Raw genomic sequence first — 18692 nt, forward strand, 5'->3', positions numbered from 1 at the left:
TAAATGCAAAGATAATTGATATTTATAGTAATAATCACAAAGCATTATGGATCTTGTATGGCTTTTTGAAACCATAAATTACTTTGTGTTCAGTTTTAGTGCTGAATGTATTTAATTGTAGTTCAATTTTCTTAAACTATTAATTATGTGAAGTACATGAGAGAAATTCTTACGAAATAGCATAATTTATTATTCAAAGCAATCCATTTCCCATACCTACCAGATAATGGGAGTATTGTGGTACCTTGCCACATCACAAAATATAACAACATCTATGTAAACTTCCTATTGTGGTTTTGTTTTGTTTTGTTTTTAAGGAACACCAACAGTTTATTACTGCAAATCCAATTCCCATTATAAGCCAGTATCTGGATGCTGTGGCTTTAAATTTACAAAGGATAAGGATTTTCTCTTCTTAACTCATAGAAAATAAAGACATAAGGAATTTTGAACCTGAGGAAATATCTCCAAAGTGGAATTCGAGTCAGATGCTTACCACAATAAAGAGAAAACGTTAACTCTGGTAGAATAAAAACAGTCCTGTGCCCACGATCCGAGATTGCCAGGTAATACTAGTCCCACCTGTTCTCTCACTCTGCTTTTCCAGGTGGTCTTAAAGAAGCTTTTAGCAGGAAAGCACCTGGACGCAAGAGACCGCAGAACGTGTACGGTGACACACACATAAGGGACATAGAGTTGTGGTGAGGTGGCACCCAATGCAACTTCTGTCTGTGTCCTGTGTTTAGAGAACTAATCCTTTTCTCAGAGAGTCACAGATCACTCCCAGGATTAGGAGTTTTCACGGTCACTTGGTCAGCTGCTTCACGCAGATGCCTTCCTTTATTAAGAATCTTGGATACATCTCAAATAAAAACACTAAATCTTATGGCATAAGAATATAAACTGAATTGGTTTTATTTAAATAAAGTTCTGTAAGAGTAACAATTATGGTTTCAGAAAGTGTGATGGCATTAAAATGCCTACTAATAGCTGCTGGATTTGGGAATATTCACTCTTCCCTCGTAGCTCAGTTGGTAAAGAATCCACCTGCAATGCAGGAGATCCCGGTTCGATTCCTGGGTTGGGAAGATCTGCTGGAGAAGGGATAGGCTACCCACTGCAGTATTCTGGCCTGGAGAATTTCATGGACTGTATAGAGTGTTGCAAAGAGTCAGACCCGACTGAACGATTTTCATTGTCACTTCATTCTTAAAAGGAGAAATGGAACACATGGGAGAATCAGACCCTCTGAAAACAGAATTCTAGCTTTGACACCAACATGTAACTTCAAAAATATCCTTCTCCTTATTTGTCCTGTCATTTTCTTGTTTGAGGCATAACTTACATAGAGTAATGCCTTAAAAAAAAAAAGTCTTAAAAGTAGAAAAGAGGAGGCCAACTTGGGAGCTAAGAATCAAGAAGTGCTAGAGTAAAGAGGAAGAATATTTCAATACGTCAATAATTTTTAATTCAAATCAGTGAGACTTCATCTTGACCAAGTTAGTGGAATTTTGGTAAAGTTTACTGCATGGTTGAATTTAGATATTTCAGATTTCCTGAGTGATGGTAGCTTTACATAGACACACACTTGACTCCCCATAAGCCTTACCCCTTCAGATCTCTGCCTGGGTTTCTATTCCACACTAAACCAGAGCTGCTAATTTGACTGGTGCTAATAATAGTTTACATGACTTCAATTAAAACCTAATTTTGTTTAATGACATACCATAATAGCTCATGATTGTTACACAGGAGAGATAGTTGAAAAGTCTTTTTCATTTCAAATGAGACATAAAAGCTCTTTTTGTATCTGAAACAAGGAAAAGTGTTTGGTTTTATCAGCAAATCTTATTCTTGTAGCACCTTTTTAATCAACTAGAGAATTCTTTGTCTTCAGCATAGATGGAAAATTTAAATGAACTGTATATTTTGAATGGTGTTTAAAATAATAATAGCTAACATTTATTGAGGATTTACTATGTACCAGATACTTTCTAAAGACTTTGTGTTCATTCACTTGATCTTTAAATTAAAAAAAAAAAAAAAAACAGTCTTAAAAACAAGAAAACCAAGTTGAAGGCTGTCCAAGCCAGAACAGGAACCCAGGTACCCCAGCTCATTGCCACGACCCTAAATACTACACAATCCACCGTTTCATCACACATTTTTAATTATTTGTTTGATGTCAGCGAACTCAAGCACACACACTAATACTGCTGTGCTATAACAGCCTCTACAGAGATTGCATTCATACTCCTAGGTCAGTGCCAACTTGAACCTAGACCATCTTCACAGTAGTGAAGAGGTCTGCTGCAAGGAGATCCAACCAGTCCATTCTGAAGGAGATCAGCCCTGGGATTTCTTTGGAAGGAATGATGCTGAAGCTGAAACTCCAGTACTTTGGCCACCTCATGCGAAGAGCTGACTCATTGGAAAAGACTCTGATGCTGGGAGGGATTGGGGGCAGGAGGAGAAGGGGACAACCGAGGATGAGATGGCTGGATGGCATCACAGACTCGATGGACGTGAGTCTGAGTGAACTCCGGGAGATGGTGATGGACAGGGAGGCCTGGTGTGCTGCGATTCATGGGGTCACAAAGAGTTGGACACGACTGAGCGACTGAACTGAACTGAACTGAATCACTAAACTAGGGCATTGAGATGAGAGGAAATGGAGAGATCCTTTTGGAGCTTATTTAATTTTTTTCTGATTTTATTCAACTAAGGCAGCCCCTCCAACTAAAATTTTCTTTCCTCATCTTAGACATTCAAACTCACCTCATCCAGCTGATGGAGTCAACAATCCTATTTCCAGTATGAAACTAGGACACTACAATAGCTTAACTGATCTCTGCGTCTAGTTTGTCTCCCTGGCTGCAGCAAGAGGAATCTTTTTTTTTTAACCCCAGTCTTTGTGTCTACATTAACTGTCAGTGGCTCCTCATTCCCTGGGTCAGTAGTTCTCAAACATATATAGGAATTTATTGTGGTAATGGTTGCGCAACTCTATGAACATACTTGAAACCACTGAACTGTATACTTTAAATAGGCGAATTATATGGTATGTGAACTATTAAATATAGATCAAAATTGTTACTTTAAAAAATGCATTAAGAAAATAAAATCCTCTGGAAGTCATGGCATGCTGTGTGGAACATCCTGAAATGTTGAACCAAAAGCAGTTTTGCTAGCAGAAAATAACAGTATAGTAGATATTAGATATAAAATTAAAACTCACCACTTTACAACTTTATCTACAAAAAAGCAAGTGGTTGAGCTAAGATTATCACGTTTCTAATGTTTGCCTCTAATAATAAATTTTTATTTCTTAAATTATTTTATTGTCTCCCCCTATTTGCCAGCAAAGCAGCATTAACATCAAAGGCAAGGAAAATCTGAAAGGGAAACTTCAAAATTGAGTACATCCTATACAGTACTTCAATTTATATGTCTACTTATTTGCTTTCAAATTAAGACATTAGGAAAGTCTCCATACTTGTATTACACTAAGGTTTTCTGGAGGAGATTGGACAATCCTTGGCTTTCTGGAAAATGCCTATTTTTCTTTTTATCTTTAATAGGCTTTTTTTGGTTTGTTTTTAAGAATTATTTACTTATTTGGGTGCTCCAGGTCTTAGTTGTGGCATGTGGAGTCTAGTTCCCAACCAGGGATCTAACCTGGGCCCCCTGCATTGGGCACACAGAGTCTCAGCCACTGAACTATCAGGGAAGTCTCTAAAATGACTATTTGTCTTGACATATAAAATCGGGGAAGCCTGATGGCTCAGTGAATAAAGAATCTGCCTGCAATGCAGGAGACCTGGGTTCAATCCCTGGGTTGAGAAGATCCCCTCGAGGAGGAAATGGAAACCCACTCCAGTATTCATGCCTGAAAAATTCCATAGACAGAGAGGAGTCTGGTGGGCTGCAGTCCAAAGAGTCACAGACTGGGACATGACTGAGCGACTAAGCATACACACACATACACACACCATAAAAGATCTTTTTCAGGTTGACCTTAAATTCCCTTTCCATCCTCACCTTATTCCACACCACCTCAGGCTGCCACACTGCAGATGCCACATACCCCGCACAGTCATGAGCAGCTAAGTGTCCTCCAAATACATCCCTAAGCTTTGCCTTCACGAAGGCATCAACCTCTGAGCTGTCCTCTGAAACACACAATATCTCCAGGAAAGGAGCAAAAGCGATTCTAAGCTGAAAGAATTCAGCACCAGGACAGAAATTTTGAGGGTAAGAGCATTCGCACTCTGGTAGTTTGGCGAGGCCTCAGTGTGGGGTGCGTGGAAGGGAGAGGCTGGGAGGAGATTGGCCCGGGCAGTCCTCCTAGTCTGTGCTTTACGACATGAGCAAAAGAGTGACTCCAGCAGGTCTGTGCTTCGCTCTTAAAACCCTCTTCTCCCCCACATTTTTCCCAAATACATGTTAGCCACGTTGGAAAGTTGATCAGAGTCAGAGGTGTGATAGTGGACAGAGGGACCTGATGGATCCTCCTAAGAATGAACCTGGGACTGTGTTCTAACCATTGAGCAATCAGTCAATGCTGTGCTATGAAATCACACGTGGCAACCAGTCAAGAATGTGGTAGAACCAATACAGCTGGTTTCTGTGGAAAGCCAAGATCATTCACCTAAAGATGCCTGGCCTTCCAGCAGCCTGCCCTGATTTTCCTAGCCCAAAGGAGTCTCTCCTCAGAAATCCTCTGGAGCACTTAATTTTGTACTTACAACACTTAGAAAAAAAAATTTCTTCTTGCATTGGAGTGGTTTTGTCCTCATTCCTGGTAGTATCTTTTTGTTTTTTCCTTTGTCTCAATTTCAAAAGCTTATACCTAATATAATGCAACTTTAAAAGACACTTTGAGAGAAAGGTATGGTATAAATCAATCAGTAAAAAGTCTTGTTAGATCTTTAAGTTCAAGACGGGAGAAGTTGTGTCCCACTCGCCTTTATAAATCCCAAAGCACTAAGGAAAACATACTTGTTGAATAAATTGACATTGTGACAACAACATGGTAAAGTAAAAACATTTCCTTGACTTTTAAAAGAAGCTGACATTTCTGTGATTTTTTTCCACCCTTGGAGACCACCAGGTTTACTAGAGTATTCACATAAATGTTTATCTTTTATCTTTAAAAATTTCATTTCTTCTAACCATACACCTACCATCTGTGCCTGTAGCTTTCTTGATTTGATTTGCTAAAGTTTCATCCCGAGTATAGGCCTTTTTGGAGCAAAGCAATACTTAGATTTATTTATTCTGCCTGTTTTTTGTTTTCTAATAGAACAGAAAGATATTTATTTCAGCAAAATTATAAAGTAACAAAGAAACAAAAATATTTGACATTCACTGAGACACAATTTTGTAAAGAAGAAAGTTAACAGTAATCAGCATAAGAACAATAAACTACAAATATCTGTTGATATTTTAATGGGGTGGGAAGCCAGAAGAAACACAAAAATACGTTAAAAATACAACATCATTGCCACAGCACATAAAAATATCTCCATAAAAAATTAACTATTTCGATTTGGACACTTAATCTTGCAACTCTCTTTGAACTGACATTCTGAAATCTTGATGTCCTACTGCAGTTTATTAACTAGTCATTATTTTATTCCATGGATCCACAGAGATCAGTCTCATCACAAATAAAAGAGCACTTCCTGTTAGAGACACAGCACTAACTCAAGGCTAATATTTAATCTTAATTGGCAACGAGTTTAGTGCAAATAAAATTATATTTAGCAGCTTAGAGAATTCCTGGTGGGGATGCATTTACCTCATAACCCTTATTGCATCCCCAGAACAAAATCATTTCTCTTTTCATAAGTATGAATATTGGCCATTCAGACCCACTAAAAACTACTAATGCTAATTCTGCCGTTTGTCACAGAAGGAGTTTCCATAAAAGATGGTTTCAGTCACTATGCAAATGAGCCATACAGTTTTTACATTTGGAAAGTTCCCCTTAGTTTTGATTTTTTTTTTCTTAAAGCCAGGCCTGAATGTCGTCACAACTGGATCTTACCCAACTGCTTCTCTGAAAAGAGGCATTAATCTTTTCTTACACTGGCCACCAAAGGTCGCCTTCAAAGGAAAACCTGAGGATAGGGTAGATGAATGTCTTAGTGAAACTTCTACTTCCCAGTAATAATTTTATTGCACCGATTTGAATGCAAAAAAAAAAAAAAAAGAGAGAGAGAGAGAGAGAGAAGAAAGAAGAGGAACCATCTGATTTCAAACCTGGTACTTTTCCTCTCAGCCAAGATTTATTCTCCAAATGAATGGAAGCCAGAGAGCGCCTAGCCAGCGAGAGGATTTTGTTTGAGGCTTGTCAGTTCCCTGAATTGCCTCTCTTCTTGTTAGACATCTGTTCCCTCCCTAGCCAAGGCCTGGGGTGGCTGCTTGGGAGAATGGCGTGGCCACCTGTGCCCAGGTGGCAAAGGAAGGGGAAGAACACCCCGGTTTAGGTACCTTGTCTACATTCACTGTTAGAAAGCTTGGATGACCTTGAAGGCCCAGGATGCGCTGACACAGAATAAAGGGAGGTAAACAGGCAGGCCATCTCACTTGACCTCTCAACCCACTCCTCGGCAATTTTTCCACTCTCCCTGGATTCTCTCACTGAATAGCTCAAGGATGGGGGTGTGGAAGCCATGTTGGAGAGAGGGGCTCCCCTCAGTCACTGTCCTCTTCTCTTTCCCTCAGATTGGGGCATTTCTCATACTGGTTGGCCAGCTTCCATTTGGTGTGCTGACTTTTGAGGAGTGCAGCTAAGGAAGTCTTTCGGGTGACATGTCGAGATACTTCCCGGCTCTTGGCCTTCCTGGTGGGGGAAGAGCTACGAACCAACGAATAGGCGGGGAAAATGGGCTTGCCCCGTGGGGCCTCCAGTAGCTGCCATATTTCCCCAGAGGTATTACTGGTCAGATACTGCCAAGGCTTCTTCCCACTGCTGTCTCGGATGTTTACACAAGATGCCAGCCTTTGCACAAGCAATTTGATGATTCCCTGGTGGCCGTGAATGGCCGCAAGGTGTAGCGGGGTGTACCCACAGCTGGACTTCACATTTACATCAAGAGCAATCCCTGCTTTCTGTGCACTTGAGACCAAGTCCTGAAGGGCCCTGAGAGCACCGTGTTTGGCTATCCAGTGCAAGGCAGTGTACCCGGTCAAGAAGTCTTTGTGCAAAGCCAGCTGGGGGTCCTCCCAGAACAAACTCAACACCCGAATCCAAGAGCCACTGGCCAGCTTCACGATCCATTCATGCTCCCTGGCATCGAGGGGGACAAGGGATGACTTGTGCTCGGAAGATCTGTGGGGGACCAAGGCCGCGGGCCTGTCCCCTCCAGGGGCCCACCAGCTGTGTGGACGATGCTGCTCAGCGGCAGCAGCAGCCTTAATGTCTGCATGTCCTACTGTCAATGAAGCATCCACCCTTGGGCTGGACGTGGCTCCCACTCTGGAGGGTCTCCTGGGCCGCGGTGGGCGACGGCTCCTTTTCAGCAAATCCTCCTGAAGGCACTCTTCATCAGAGGAGGACAATTTGGCTCTCCCCGCTCTGGAGCTCCTCCTTAGGGATCTCCTTAGTTTGGGAGCTGGCCAGGATAAAGGTTGGGAGTCGCCTGCAGGACCATCAGCTCCTGTGGAGACCGGCTGAGAGGTGTGAGCATCTCCTACATTCCTGAGGCCCTGGGGGCTCCTGGTGGGCCTGGCCTCCTTTGGAGAAGGGGCCCCAGCTGGATTCCTGAGCCTTCTCCCATCTGGGGCTCCCAGGGCCAGACGCTGCCCGTCTTCGGAACCTCCAGGGGACTCTTTGGGGCCGCTGCTGCTCTCCTCACTGCCATGGCTCTCCTGTTCCACGAAGTCCTCCAAATCCTGGAGGGACAGCTGACAACGAATGCTGCGAAAGACTGCCAGCGGAGAATCCCCGGGCCAGACTTCCGAAACAGTGGGAACGACGAGGGACTGAGAAGGAGGAGGGGGTTCCGCGGACGCTGACTCAGATTCCTGGACCCAGGAGCCCTGCCCCGAGGGCAGCCGAGGGAAGTCGTCTGGCAGCACCGACCAGGCTCGGACTGGGCCGTGGTCCCGGGTCTCGGGTACCTGGGGGTGTCTGGCTACCCACTCGCGAGTGCGCTGCTGCTGCTGCTGCAGAGTGGAGTAGTGCACGGAGCCCGGGGTCACCGGCGCGGGCGGATCTCCTGCGGGACTGGGACTGGACGAGACAGCGGGCGGTGCAGCAGCCTCGACGGTGGCAGGAGGCGAGCGGGGCGCTGCAGGCCCTGGCGGGGGCTCCGCGGGCGCATCTTCCAGCTGCGGCCTGAGAGCCCCGCGGTCGTCCTGGGCCGGCTTCTCCGCGGCGCTGGCGCTGGCGGTGGCGGGGTCCGGGAGCCCCCCCAGGCCGTTCTGGAGGCATTCCCAGCAGCAGCGGCCCTGCGTCTCTGCCGCCGCGCACCTGGCTCGGTCCTGAGCAGCCGCCGCCACCGCGGCCGCGGGCACCGGCGACCGATGTCCGGAGCGGCCCCTCGGCCTGCCGCCTCCCCGCGCCGCCTCCCGGGCGCCGCCCGCGGGGAGTCCATTGCAACCTGCGTCCGCGACCGGGGCTGCGGCACCTGCTGGCGCCTCCTCACGCCGGATCCGCCTCCCCGGCTGCGGTTGCGGCGGGTGTTCCCCCCGGCGCGCGGGGAGCGGGGAGCCGGGCGCAGCTCCCCCTGCAGGGGCGGCGGCCGCGGGCGGGTCGCGGGGTCGCCGCAGCCCCTCCTCCTCCCCTACAAGGTCCCGGTACCTCCTCTTGAGCACCACGTACTTGGTGCCGTCGGGGTCCTGGCGCACTGCGGCGACCGAGTTGACGAAGCCCTTGAAAAGCTCGCGGCGGCGCTGCTGCTGGCCCGGGGGCGCGTCGGGGTCGCGGAGGAAGCTCTTGAAGTGGCTCAGCAAGGCGGCGTTGGTCACCCGGCCCCCGGCCTGGCACAGAAAGTCCAGGAGCGCCTCCTGGCTCAGCTCCCGGGCCATCGCGGCCCCGTCGTCCCCCGGCCCCGAGGTGTCTGCGTCTCGCCCTCCCCGCGCTCTCCCGCGCCGGCGGAAACCCCGGCCTGGAGTGTGTCACCTGCGCCCAGAGTGGCGCCACCCGCCTCCATCAGCCGCGGCCTGCGGGCAGACCCAGAACGTGCCGAGAGGGTGGCGGGCTCCCCCCGGCCACAGGCCCCGCGCGCCGCCCAGGTGGGAGAGGGCGGCTCCCTGGGCGGGCCCTGCGAGCCGCGCGCCGCGAGTCCCCGCGGCAAAAGTTCCCGGGCTCGGCCGGAGCCGGCTTCACCTGCGCCCTGGCAACGCCTCCTCCCCGGCTCGGGGGAAGGGCCTGGCCCGCCTCCTCCCGTCCCTCCGCCCTGTGAAGTCTCCCCCAGCCCTGCCACCCATCCCAGATGAGTCAGGCGGGTCCGAACCGGGAAGAAAGCGCCATAGGTGAGGTGGCCGGCGACCCGCGTGGCCGGTCGCGCAGCCGCTCCCGGCCCGGGCAGGGAAGGCAGGTAGGCGACCCGCCGCTCCTCTGGGTTTCGGCCACGTAGGAAACGAAAACAATAGGAGAGCTGTTCTCAGTCCGGGCTGAAGTCGCTGGGTAGAGAAAAAGGTGCAAATTAACCAGCGTCTTGCGGTCTCTCCAAACACACCTTACTTTAACGCTGTAGGCTAATAATTTCAGATACCCGGAGGCAGCATCGAGGTGCGGGGGGGTGGGGTGGAGGACAAATTTCGCATCCAAAGCAAGCCCATCTGGATCTCGGGATAAACCCTGGGGCGACTCCTCCGGACGCTTGCTCCTAGGGGTCCGAATAAGCCCAAGTCTGCACTGAAAAGAGAACTCACTCTGAAGGTTACAGGTTGGTTACAGGAAGAAGGCCTTTTTCCTAGTAGTCTTTGGAAGGACTGATGCTGAAGCTGAAACTCCCAATACTTTGCTCACCTCATGCGAAGAGTTGACTCATTGGAAAAGACCCTGATGCTGGGAGGGATTGAGGGCAGGAGGGGAAGGGGACGACAGAGGATGAGATGGCTGGATGGCATCACGGACTCAATGGACGTGAGTCTGAGTGAACTCCGGGAGATGGTGATGGACAGGGAGGCCTGGCTGGCGTGCTGTGATTCATGGGGTCGCAAAGAGTCTGACACGACTGAGCGACTGAACTGAACTGAACTGAGTCTCACTCTAAGCTGCTGAAAAAAATCAAATTTGATGTGTGAATTCCCTAGTAGCTGAAATGGACAGTTAAGTTATCTGGTGCCCTTGCTCTTATTTACTTCAAAATTTAGGAACAGAAGAGATTTGTACAGTCTCTTTTGTGTTGGCTTAAGTGGTGAAGTTGGTTCCCTCCAAATGTCACATTTCCTCCAGGCGTTCAGAATGTGAAAGCAGTGGCTTTCACATGGCTGGAACCAGCGTCTTGCGGTTGGATTCGACCAGGTTGTTTCCAGCATTCAGCTTGACTCTCATTCTCCACTTAGGGTCTGTAAACTTCCTGATTGCATGTGCGCTTGTGGACTGCCTGTGTGCCTTTGTGGTTGTTAAATCGTGTCCAACTCCTTGCGACCCATGGACTGTATAGCCCACAAGGCTCCTCTGTCCATGGGGATTCTCCAGGCAAGAATACTGGAGTGGGTTGCCATTTCCTCCTTCAAGGGATCTGCCTGACCCAGGGGTAGAATCTGCATTTCCTGCATTGGCAGATTCTTTACCAGTGAACCATCAGGGAAGTCCCATTTGTAGACTAGAGCTTGACAAACTCTAATATGAAAATCTTGGCCTCTTTAAGACAGTAGAATTACAGCACGTTTCCTAACAGTTGCTTCTTCCACATTTTACCTGTCCACATGTTCATCCTGAAATAATCCTTCTGGTCCTCTTCTGTTTCTTTATTAGTCTATACACAGGCCCAGATACTTTTCTTGTTTTATCTACTTACCTATCTGATACCCCGCCCTCTCCCATTCTTTTCTTTAGCTGCCTTCTTATTTCCTTCTGTTGTGACTGTTTATCCTCACCCCAAATATGCTTATTTTTTATATCCTCTGCTGGCCGTATTTCCTATTTTCTCCCTCACGTCAGTGCCAGTCTTCCTTCTTGTATTCCCTTCATTTTTCCACTTTTTCTTCTTTTGCTCTACTATTTTTAATTGTTTCATGAGCCCCTGTCCTTTTTGCTAAGGGAAGGTATTGAAAGTATCTTGGCCTCACAATTGTCAACTTGTGTTATCGTGGGCCAGTTTTACTGACTGACACAAAGGTCACATTAGCTGAGCTTCATTTAAGTCTCCAATATACCCTGGTACTTTTCCATGAATGAATTGGAACCCTTGGCTTTAAATTATTTAGGTCAGAAAGAACTGGAAAACATTTTTGTCTATTTTTGGCATTTTCTTGAATCTGAACCCAAAACAGGGTTAAGAGGGGGTAAGTGTTTCCCACTGAGGTCTCTACATTAACATCAAGCTTTTGAAAGAGAAAGTTACTCAGTTGTGTCCGACTCTTTGTGACCCCATGGACTGCAGCCCTCCAGGCTCCTCTGTCCATGGGGATTATCCAGGTCAGAATACTGGAAGGGGTAGCTCATCCCTCTCCAGTGGATATTCCCCACCCAGGAATCGAACTGGGATCTCCTGCATGGCAGGCGGATTCTTTACCAATTGAGCTATCAGGGAAGCCCAGATATTCAAGCCTTTAGAATAGTTATTAAAATAAAGGTTTTATATTACACTTTAGTTTCTTTTCATTCCCCGCCCCCCCCCCCCCATGGAGTCTTGATGGACCTGCCAGGTGTATCCACACCTGGGACAGGAGGGAAGCCAAACAGAAAACTCAGATGGGCACTGAAGAGTGGCAAGTGAAAAGAATCCTCCTTTAGTACTTTTTGAAATTGGATAGGATACTTGTGGCAAGAGAGGGTGATGACATAGAGGTCTGAACTTGAAGCACTTAGACTAGAAAAAAAGGAAGGGGTCATCAAAGTCATGGTTGTTGAAATCAGATTCTCTTTGGTTGAGGGTGGAACTAGGTCTAGAGGAGTAGAAAATGGGGAAAAGGAAGAAAATCCCCATTATTTAGCTTTCTGGGTGCCCAGGTGGTTTAGTGTTCAGACTTTCTCTCCCTGCTCTTTTCTTTTCTTTTTTTAATATTTATGTATTTATTTGGCTGTGCCAGGTCCTGGTCATGGCATGCAAACCCTTAGTTGAGGCATGTGGGATCCAGTCCCCTTACCAGGGATGGAACTCAGGCCCTCTGCATTGGGAGCATGGAGTCCTGGCCACTGGACCACCAGGGAAGTCCCCTTTCTCTCCTCCTTTTTCTCTCTTGTCCCAGGTTAAGGTGATGGTCTATAAGAATGCTCCCCACCATATCTCAGGGAACATTTTTATGCTTCCCTCATATACAGTTCATTATTTCCAGAAATATTTATGCGGCGCTATGTTGGGCTTTCCTAGTAGCTCAGAGGGCTTCTCTGGTGGATCAAACTGTAAAGAATCTGCCTGCAAAGCAGAAAAACCAAATTCGATCTCTGGATCAGGAAGATCCCCTGGAGAAGGGCATGGCAACCCACTCCAGTATTCTTGCCTAGAGAATCCCTTAGACAGAGGAACCTGGCATGGTCAGTCCATGGGGTCGCACAGACTGGACACAACTGAGCAACTAACACTTTATGTTGCCCTGGCACTGCTGGAAATGAATATAAAGAAGAACACGTACTTGAGAGCTAATGATTTATTGGAAGCAACAAGTAAAAGAGGCTTAAACCTGTGTGTTAAGAAACTTAACAAAGACATGCATCTGATGCTGGAGAAACTGAGAGACAGTGCGTAAAGGAAGAACTCAGACTTAGCTTGCAGAGGGTCGGGGACAGTTTTCCAATAACAGGCAACTTGGAGTAGAAGAGGTGAGGAAGAGGCAGAGGAAACAAAGGCGCAACCGCACCAAGATCTGGCTCAGCAGAGTCTATTTGGAGAGCTAACTGCAAATACATATACTTGACTTTGAGGAAGAGGATGTGTGAAGATGTGCTGGAAACAAAACTTGCAAAAGTAGGAGAGAGTCAGATGATGAGGGGCCTAGGAAGTGGAGGTGGGGTAAGGAGGGGAAGCTTTGAAGAATTTGGGGGAGGGTAGTGACCCAACCAGATTTGATGTTTAGAAAGATCATCCTGGAGATAAGTGCTGGTTTGGAATGCTGACCCATATTAATAAGTAAAAATAGCACATTGCAGAGCAATAATGTATTTAATCAAATCTTAGACAACACTGACTGTATGATACAGTTTGATTTCAGAGATATTAAAATATGAGGGGGAAAAAAGTGCCTCTTAAAATAGAAGAGGGACTTCCTTGGTGGTCCCGTGGTTAAGAATCCACTGCAGGGGACGTGGATTCGATCCCTGCTTGGGGAACTAAGATCCCACATGCTGCACAGTGTGCCAAAAAAAGAAAAAAGTTGGAATAGAAGAAATGCAAGTGTATTTGGGAGTAAGATTTGAGGACTGGATCAGGGTAACTTTTTCTTTACAGCCTTATAAGTGATTGGCTATTTTACAATAAGAGTATACTCCTTTTTAGTTTGAAAAAGACACTGAAGGAAAAAAGACATAACTGAATAACAATGACAAAGGGGGAAAAAGCAATATCAAATCTTTAGGCTGGAGGAGGGAGATGGAGGCCAGTAGGAAGAACAGTCTGGAAATGACTGAGATAATCCAGAAAAGGGAGCCAAAATTTCTACGTTCAACAGTGTCAGAGAAAGAGACGAATGGATGGATTGGAGAGATGGGGCCATGTCAATAGCATCCGGAGCCAGAGGAGTCGGAGGTGAGGAACAAGCCAGCTCCTTTCACGTATCTGGCCAACTCACTAGATGGATGTGTTAACCATACACTCAAACAGTAAATGTAGAATGAAAAGTCAGTTTTGGAAACAAGAAAGATGATCGATTCGGCTTGGGTCACACTAAGTTTGAAACGGCCACAGGCCTTAAAAACAGGAATGTTTAAAAGGCAGTTGGCCATATAGATTGGAGTCTCCAAGAATGTATGCCATTAGTGTATATAAGCAGTCATTTAAGCCACAGGTGATGATAAAACTGCTTAGAAAGAGATATGCCAGCAGTGGGAAGGGAAGGGGGTGGAGGGTGAAAAAGGGAAATAAACCTGTTAGGAGACTTAGAAGGAGCAGTTAGAGGGGGCAGGGGAACACCACTGAGTGGCATCAAGGAAGCACAGAACTAGAAGGGGGAGCAGCCTTCTAGAGTTGATGCCAAGTTAGATAAGAGGTGAAATGTGACCGTAGCATGTTAGGTCACTGAGGCCAGGTCTGGAGCAGTTTCAGGAGAATGGCGAGGACAGACCTCAGGTTATGGAGGGGTGTGGAGTGATTAGAGGGGAGAAAGATTTGACCCTGAAAAAGGGAGGAGAAAGAGAATTCTAGATATGGAGACTATCAGATCATGTAATCTAAGATCTTTTTGGTAGTTGTTAGAAGAGATATGATCGTGTCTATGTGCTGAGGGAAAAAAGCCAAGAAAGGATAAGTTGAAAGACCTAGAGGAGAGGGTAAATAATTGATGAAACAGGGTGTGGGGGTGGGGCTGGAGTCCAGAGTCCAGATGGAGAGATTCTCTGGGGGAGGATAGAGAGCCACTCCTCCACTGAGAACAGAAAGAAGAAAAATGGCTATTGCATTAATTAGGGGGCTAAGAGATGGGGAGGAGGTATTTAAGGACGTCTTGGTGGGGTTGAAAATTAGGTACAAGGCAGTAAGCGTATATAGAGCTAAAAGTTTAGGTTACTATAAGTAGGACATCAAATATTCTTAGGTCTTGAGGTTTAAGGCTTTCAAAAATAAAATGATTTAGACGTGATGACAAGATTAAGAGCCTGACCATATGTAGTGGAAGTGAGAGGCTTTGGAGGAGATCCATCACAGAACTGTGACTTGGGGTGTTGAATGAGTATAGTGAAGTCATCTAGGAGTGAGAGGATACCATGGAATCACTTACGTAAATCTTTAGTACTACGGTATGAGTAACACAGATGGCATTTTGCCAGGAGCAATCGCTCAGCTAACAGTGTAGTATAGTGACTCACGAATACGTGTCACATTCCAGCTTATTCTCCTTTATTTGATCCTCAGAACAAGTATGGGAAGTGTGTAGGACAGAGATCATTGTCTTGCAGGAAGTAGCTCTCCTTGCTATTAATATATCTGTATGTTTTGTAGGATGTATACTGATGGGCTTGTTCTTTGCCTTCTGTCCAAACTTCTACTGTGGCTGTAGAGTGGAAATCTCCACCCAAGAGGGTGGAGCTGCCCAGTATCAACCCTCCAGGTAGGCGGACAGCTCCCCAGGTAAAGCTGGAGCTAAGGTTGCACCACAAAAGGCAGGAGAGACACCCAGGGTGCTAGCCCACCCTCCCTCTTTCTCTCTCTCCTCCTTCTCCCCCTCCCCTTCTGCTTCTCCTCTCTCTTCTCCTCCCCACAGCCCCCACCCTTTCTCCTCCTTCTCCTCTGTCTCTCTCAGATTTGGACTTGCAGAAGCCTGGGTACTCCCCCAGGGTGCTCTGAAATAGCCAGAGGAAACTATTTTTATGCTGGACTGCAAGCTGAGGTCAAGGGCACTAATTTACAAGTCAGATGATCTAATGATATGGGGCTCACTGCATTTATTTCCCTTCTCCTGTCCTGAGCCTTTAGTCATTAATTTATTCATCAATATTTATCAAGGGCCTACCATGTACGCACTTTTCTGGAGCTGGAATGCAATGATAAACCAAACAGACAGATTCTCTTTTAGGAAACCTAGATCCAGTAGGGAAAAGACAGAAAATAAACATAAAAATAAATAAGAAAATGTCAGTGATCAGGTACAAGAGCCAAATGATAAGATATTGACTGGCGAGCTATTCTAGCCAGGATGGATGAGGAAGGTCTCTCTTTGAAGATATCAATCAATGGAGACCTCAGTGATGAGGAGACAGTCAGGTGAAGGTGGAGGAGAGGGGAGCAGGATGGTAAAGCATTTCAGACAGAAGGACTAACTAATGTTATGTCAGAAATGAGTGTGATGTGGGACTTCCCAAATGGCCCAGTGGTTAAGAGTTTGCTTCCAAAGCAGGGGTTGTGGGTTCGATCTCTAATCAGAGGCCTAAGATCCCACATGCTGCTGGGTGTGGCCAAAAGATTTTAAGAGTCAAACAAGAACTGAATGTGATATTATAGAAAGCTAGCAAAATGCCATGAATTCCATATGAATTAGCATGATGTGTTTATAAATTAATTGCCCAATAAACTTCTATGACAACTTTTTCTATTTAGTATACACTCTTGATCATTTGGACTTGCCTGGTGGCACAGATGGTAAAGCATCTGTCTACAGTGCAGGAGACCCGGGTTCGATCCCTGGGTTGGGAAGATCCCCTGGAGAAGGAAATGGCAATTTCCTGGAGTGGCAATCCACTCCAGGACTATTGCCTGGAAAATCCCATGGACAGAGGAGCCTGGTAGGCTACAGACCATGCGGTCGCAAAGAGTCGGACATGACTGAGCAACTTCACTTCACTTGATCATTTAATCAGAATTTTCAGAATGAAAAGATAATTCATTTTCTTTTCTTATTTACTCTTTATGATTGATAGTTCTGATGCTTAAAGCATATCACTTCATACACAAAAATGCTGGTTGGTTGTAGAACTGCTACAAATTTTTGTCATATGAGCACAAGAATTCTGATACATTTATCTCACAAAGCTCTTCTTTCAAATTTATTTTATTAAAGTATAGTTGATTTATAATGTGTTAATTTCTGCTTTACAGGCAAGTGACTCAGTTATATACATATATATATTCTTTTTCATACTCTTTTCCATTATGGTTTATCACAGGATATTGAATATATAGTTTCCTGTGCTGTAAAATAAGACCTTGTTGTTTATCCAGTCTATATATAATAGTTTGCATCTGCTAATCCCAAATTCCCCATCCATTCCTTCCCCACTGTCCCCCTAGCAACCGCAAGTCTGTTCTGTCTTATTTCACAAAATTCTTATCAAAAAAGAAAAAAAATGTGTTTATAATTGTTTATGCTTTATTATCAAGTATATTCCTAACAAGGAAAGAAACTTTTTTTTTAGTTGGGGAGAGTTGCCCAAGCATACACTATTTTTAAAAATATTTATCTATTTGACTGTGTAGGGATCTTTGTTGCATCATGCGGGATCTTTTGTTGCAGCATACAGATTCCCTAGTTGTGGTGTAAAGGCTCCAGAGTGCTCAGGCTCAGTTGTTCTGTGGCATGTGGGATCTTAGTTCCCAGACCAGGGATCAAACCCACATCCCCTGCACTGAAGGCAGATCCTTAACCACTGGACCAACAGAAAGTCCCATCAAGCATTCATTATATTCCCCCAGCTTTACTGAGGTATAACTGACAAATTAAAAATTATATATATGTTTCAAATTAAAAGACACTTGCTCCTTGGAAGAAAAGCTATGACAAACCTAGACAGCATATTAAAAAAGAGACGTTACTTTGCCAGCAAAGGTCTGTATAGTCAAAGCTATGGTTTTTCCAGTAGTCATGTATGAATGTGAGAGTTGGACCATAAAGAAGGCTGAGCACCAAAGAATTGATGCTTTTGAACTGTGGTGTTGGAGAAGACTCTTGAGGGTCCCTTGGACTGCAAAGAGATCCAACTAGTTCATCCTAAAGGAGATCAGTCCTGGGTGTTCATTGGAAGGACTGATGCTAAAGCTGAAACTCCAATACTTTGGCCACCTCATGCAAACAGTTGACACATTGGAAAAACCCTGATGCTGGGAGGGGTTGGGGCAGGAGGAGAAGGGGACAACAAAGGATGAGAGGGTTGGATGGCATCACCAACTCGATGGACATGGGTTTGAGCAAGTTCCAGGAGAAGGTAAAGGACAGGAAAGCCTGGTGTGCTTTAGTCCATTGGGTCTCAAAGAGCTGGACACGACCGAGCGACTGAACAACAACAAATGGTGTATTTGAGGAACAGAGAGAAAACCAGAAGCTAAGCTAGAGCACAATGAGAGAGGAAAGTGTGAGATGAGAAGTCTTAGCCATGAGCAGGATCTGAGTCTTGCAAGGCTTAGTGGGTTTTGGGTTTTAGTTTAAGTGTGATGGGAGACTATTGGGGGTTTATAATCAAGAGAGCTGCATGTGATTTATGTATAACAAAACATCTGGCTGGTGTGTTAAGGGTAGATTATCGGGGATGCAAAGTAGAAACAAAATTAGGAGACAGTTGCAGAGGGCCAGGCAAGAGATGGTGGCAGCTTGGAATGGCAAGGTATTGGATGTAGAGGACTGAGATCTGGAGAATGTGCTGGTGGGTTGAATATAAATTCACCAAGATTGGAACTATCAGGGTAAGATCTGATTTGGGGACAGGAAGTCAAGCATTCCCTTTTGGAAAGGTTAAGTATGGGATGAATATTAGCCACCTAAGGAATGATCTAGAATAGGCAGTTATTCAAGGATGGGGTCAGAGCTGAAGATATAAATTTAAGAGTCTTGGGCATTGAAATGGCGTTTGAAAGTTATGGGATTATTTGAATTTTTCTATGGAGGAAGCCTGGGCTTTCTCAGGTGGCTCAGATGGTAATGAACCTATC

The 18692-nt window shown here is 45.7% G+C and overlaps 1 protein-coding gene across 1 annotated transcript; it reads right to left on the bottom strand.

Annotated features, from left to right (window-relative positions):
* Nucleotides 1-889: 889 nt before the first annotated feature.
* SOWAHB (sosondowah ankyrin repeat domain family member B) lies at nucleotides 890-9338 on the bottom strand. Its single transcript, XM_069594400.2, has one exon. It carries the CDS (start codon nucleotides 9037-9039, stop codon nucleotides 6703-6705), a length of 2337 nt encoding a protein of 778 aa, XP_069450501.1. The 5' UTR covers nucleotides 9040-9338; the 3' UTR covers nucleotides 890-6702.
* Between the last annotated feature and the right edge of the window lie 9354 nt (nucleotides 9339-18692).

Source organism: Ovis canadensis, chromosome 6 (assembly GCF_042477335.2).
Source record: "Ovis canadensis isolate MfBH-ARS-UI-01 breed Bighorn chromosome 6, ARS-UI_OviCan_v2, whole genome shotgun sequence".
Lineage (NCBI taxonomy): Eukaryota > Metazoa > Chordata > Mammalia > Artiodactyla > Bovidae > Ovis > Ovis canadensis.

Bases quoted from the DNA above. Each gene is read 5' to 3' on its own strand.
- SOWAHB (XM_069594400.2), bottom strand. From the start codon at position 9,039: ATGGCCCGGGAGCTGAGCCAGGAGGCGCTCCTGGACTTTCTGTGCCAG.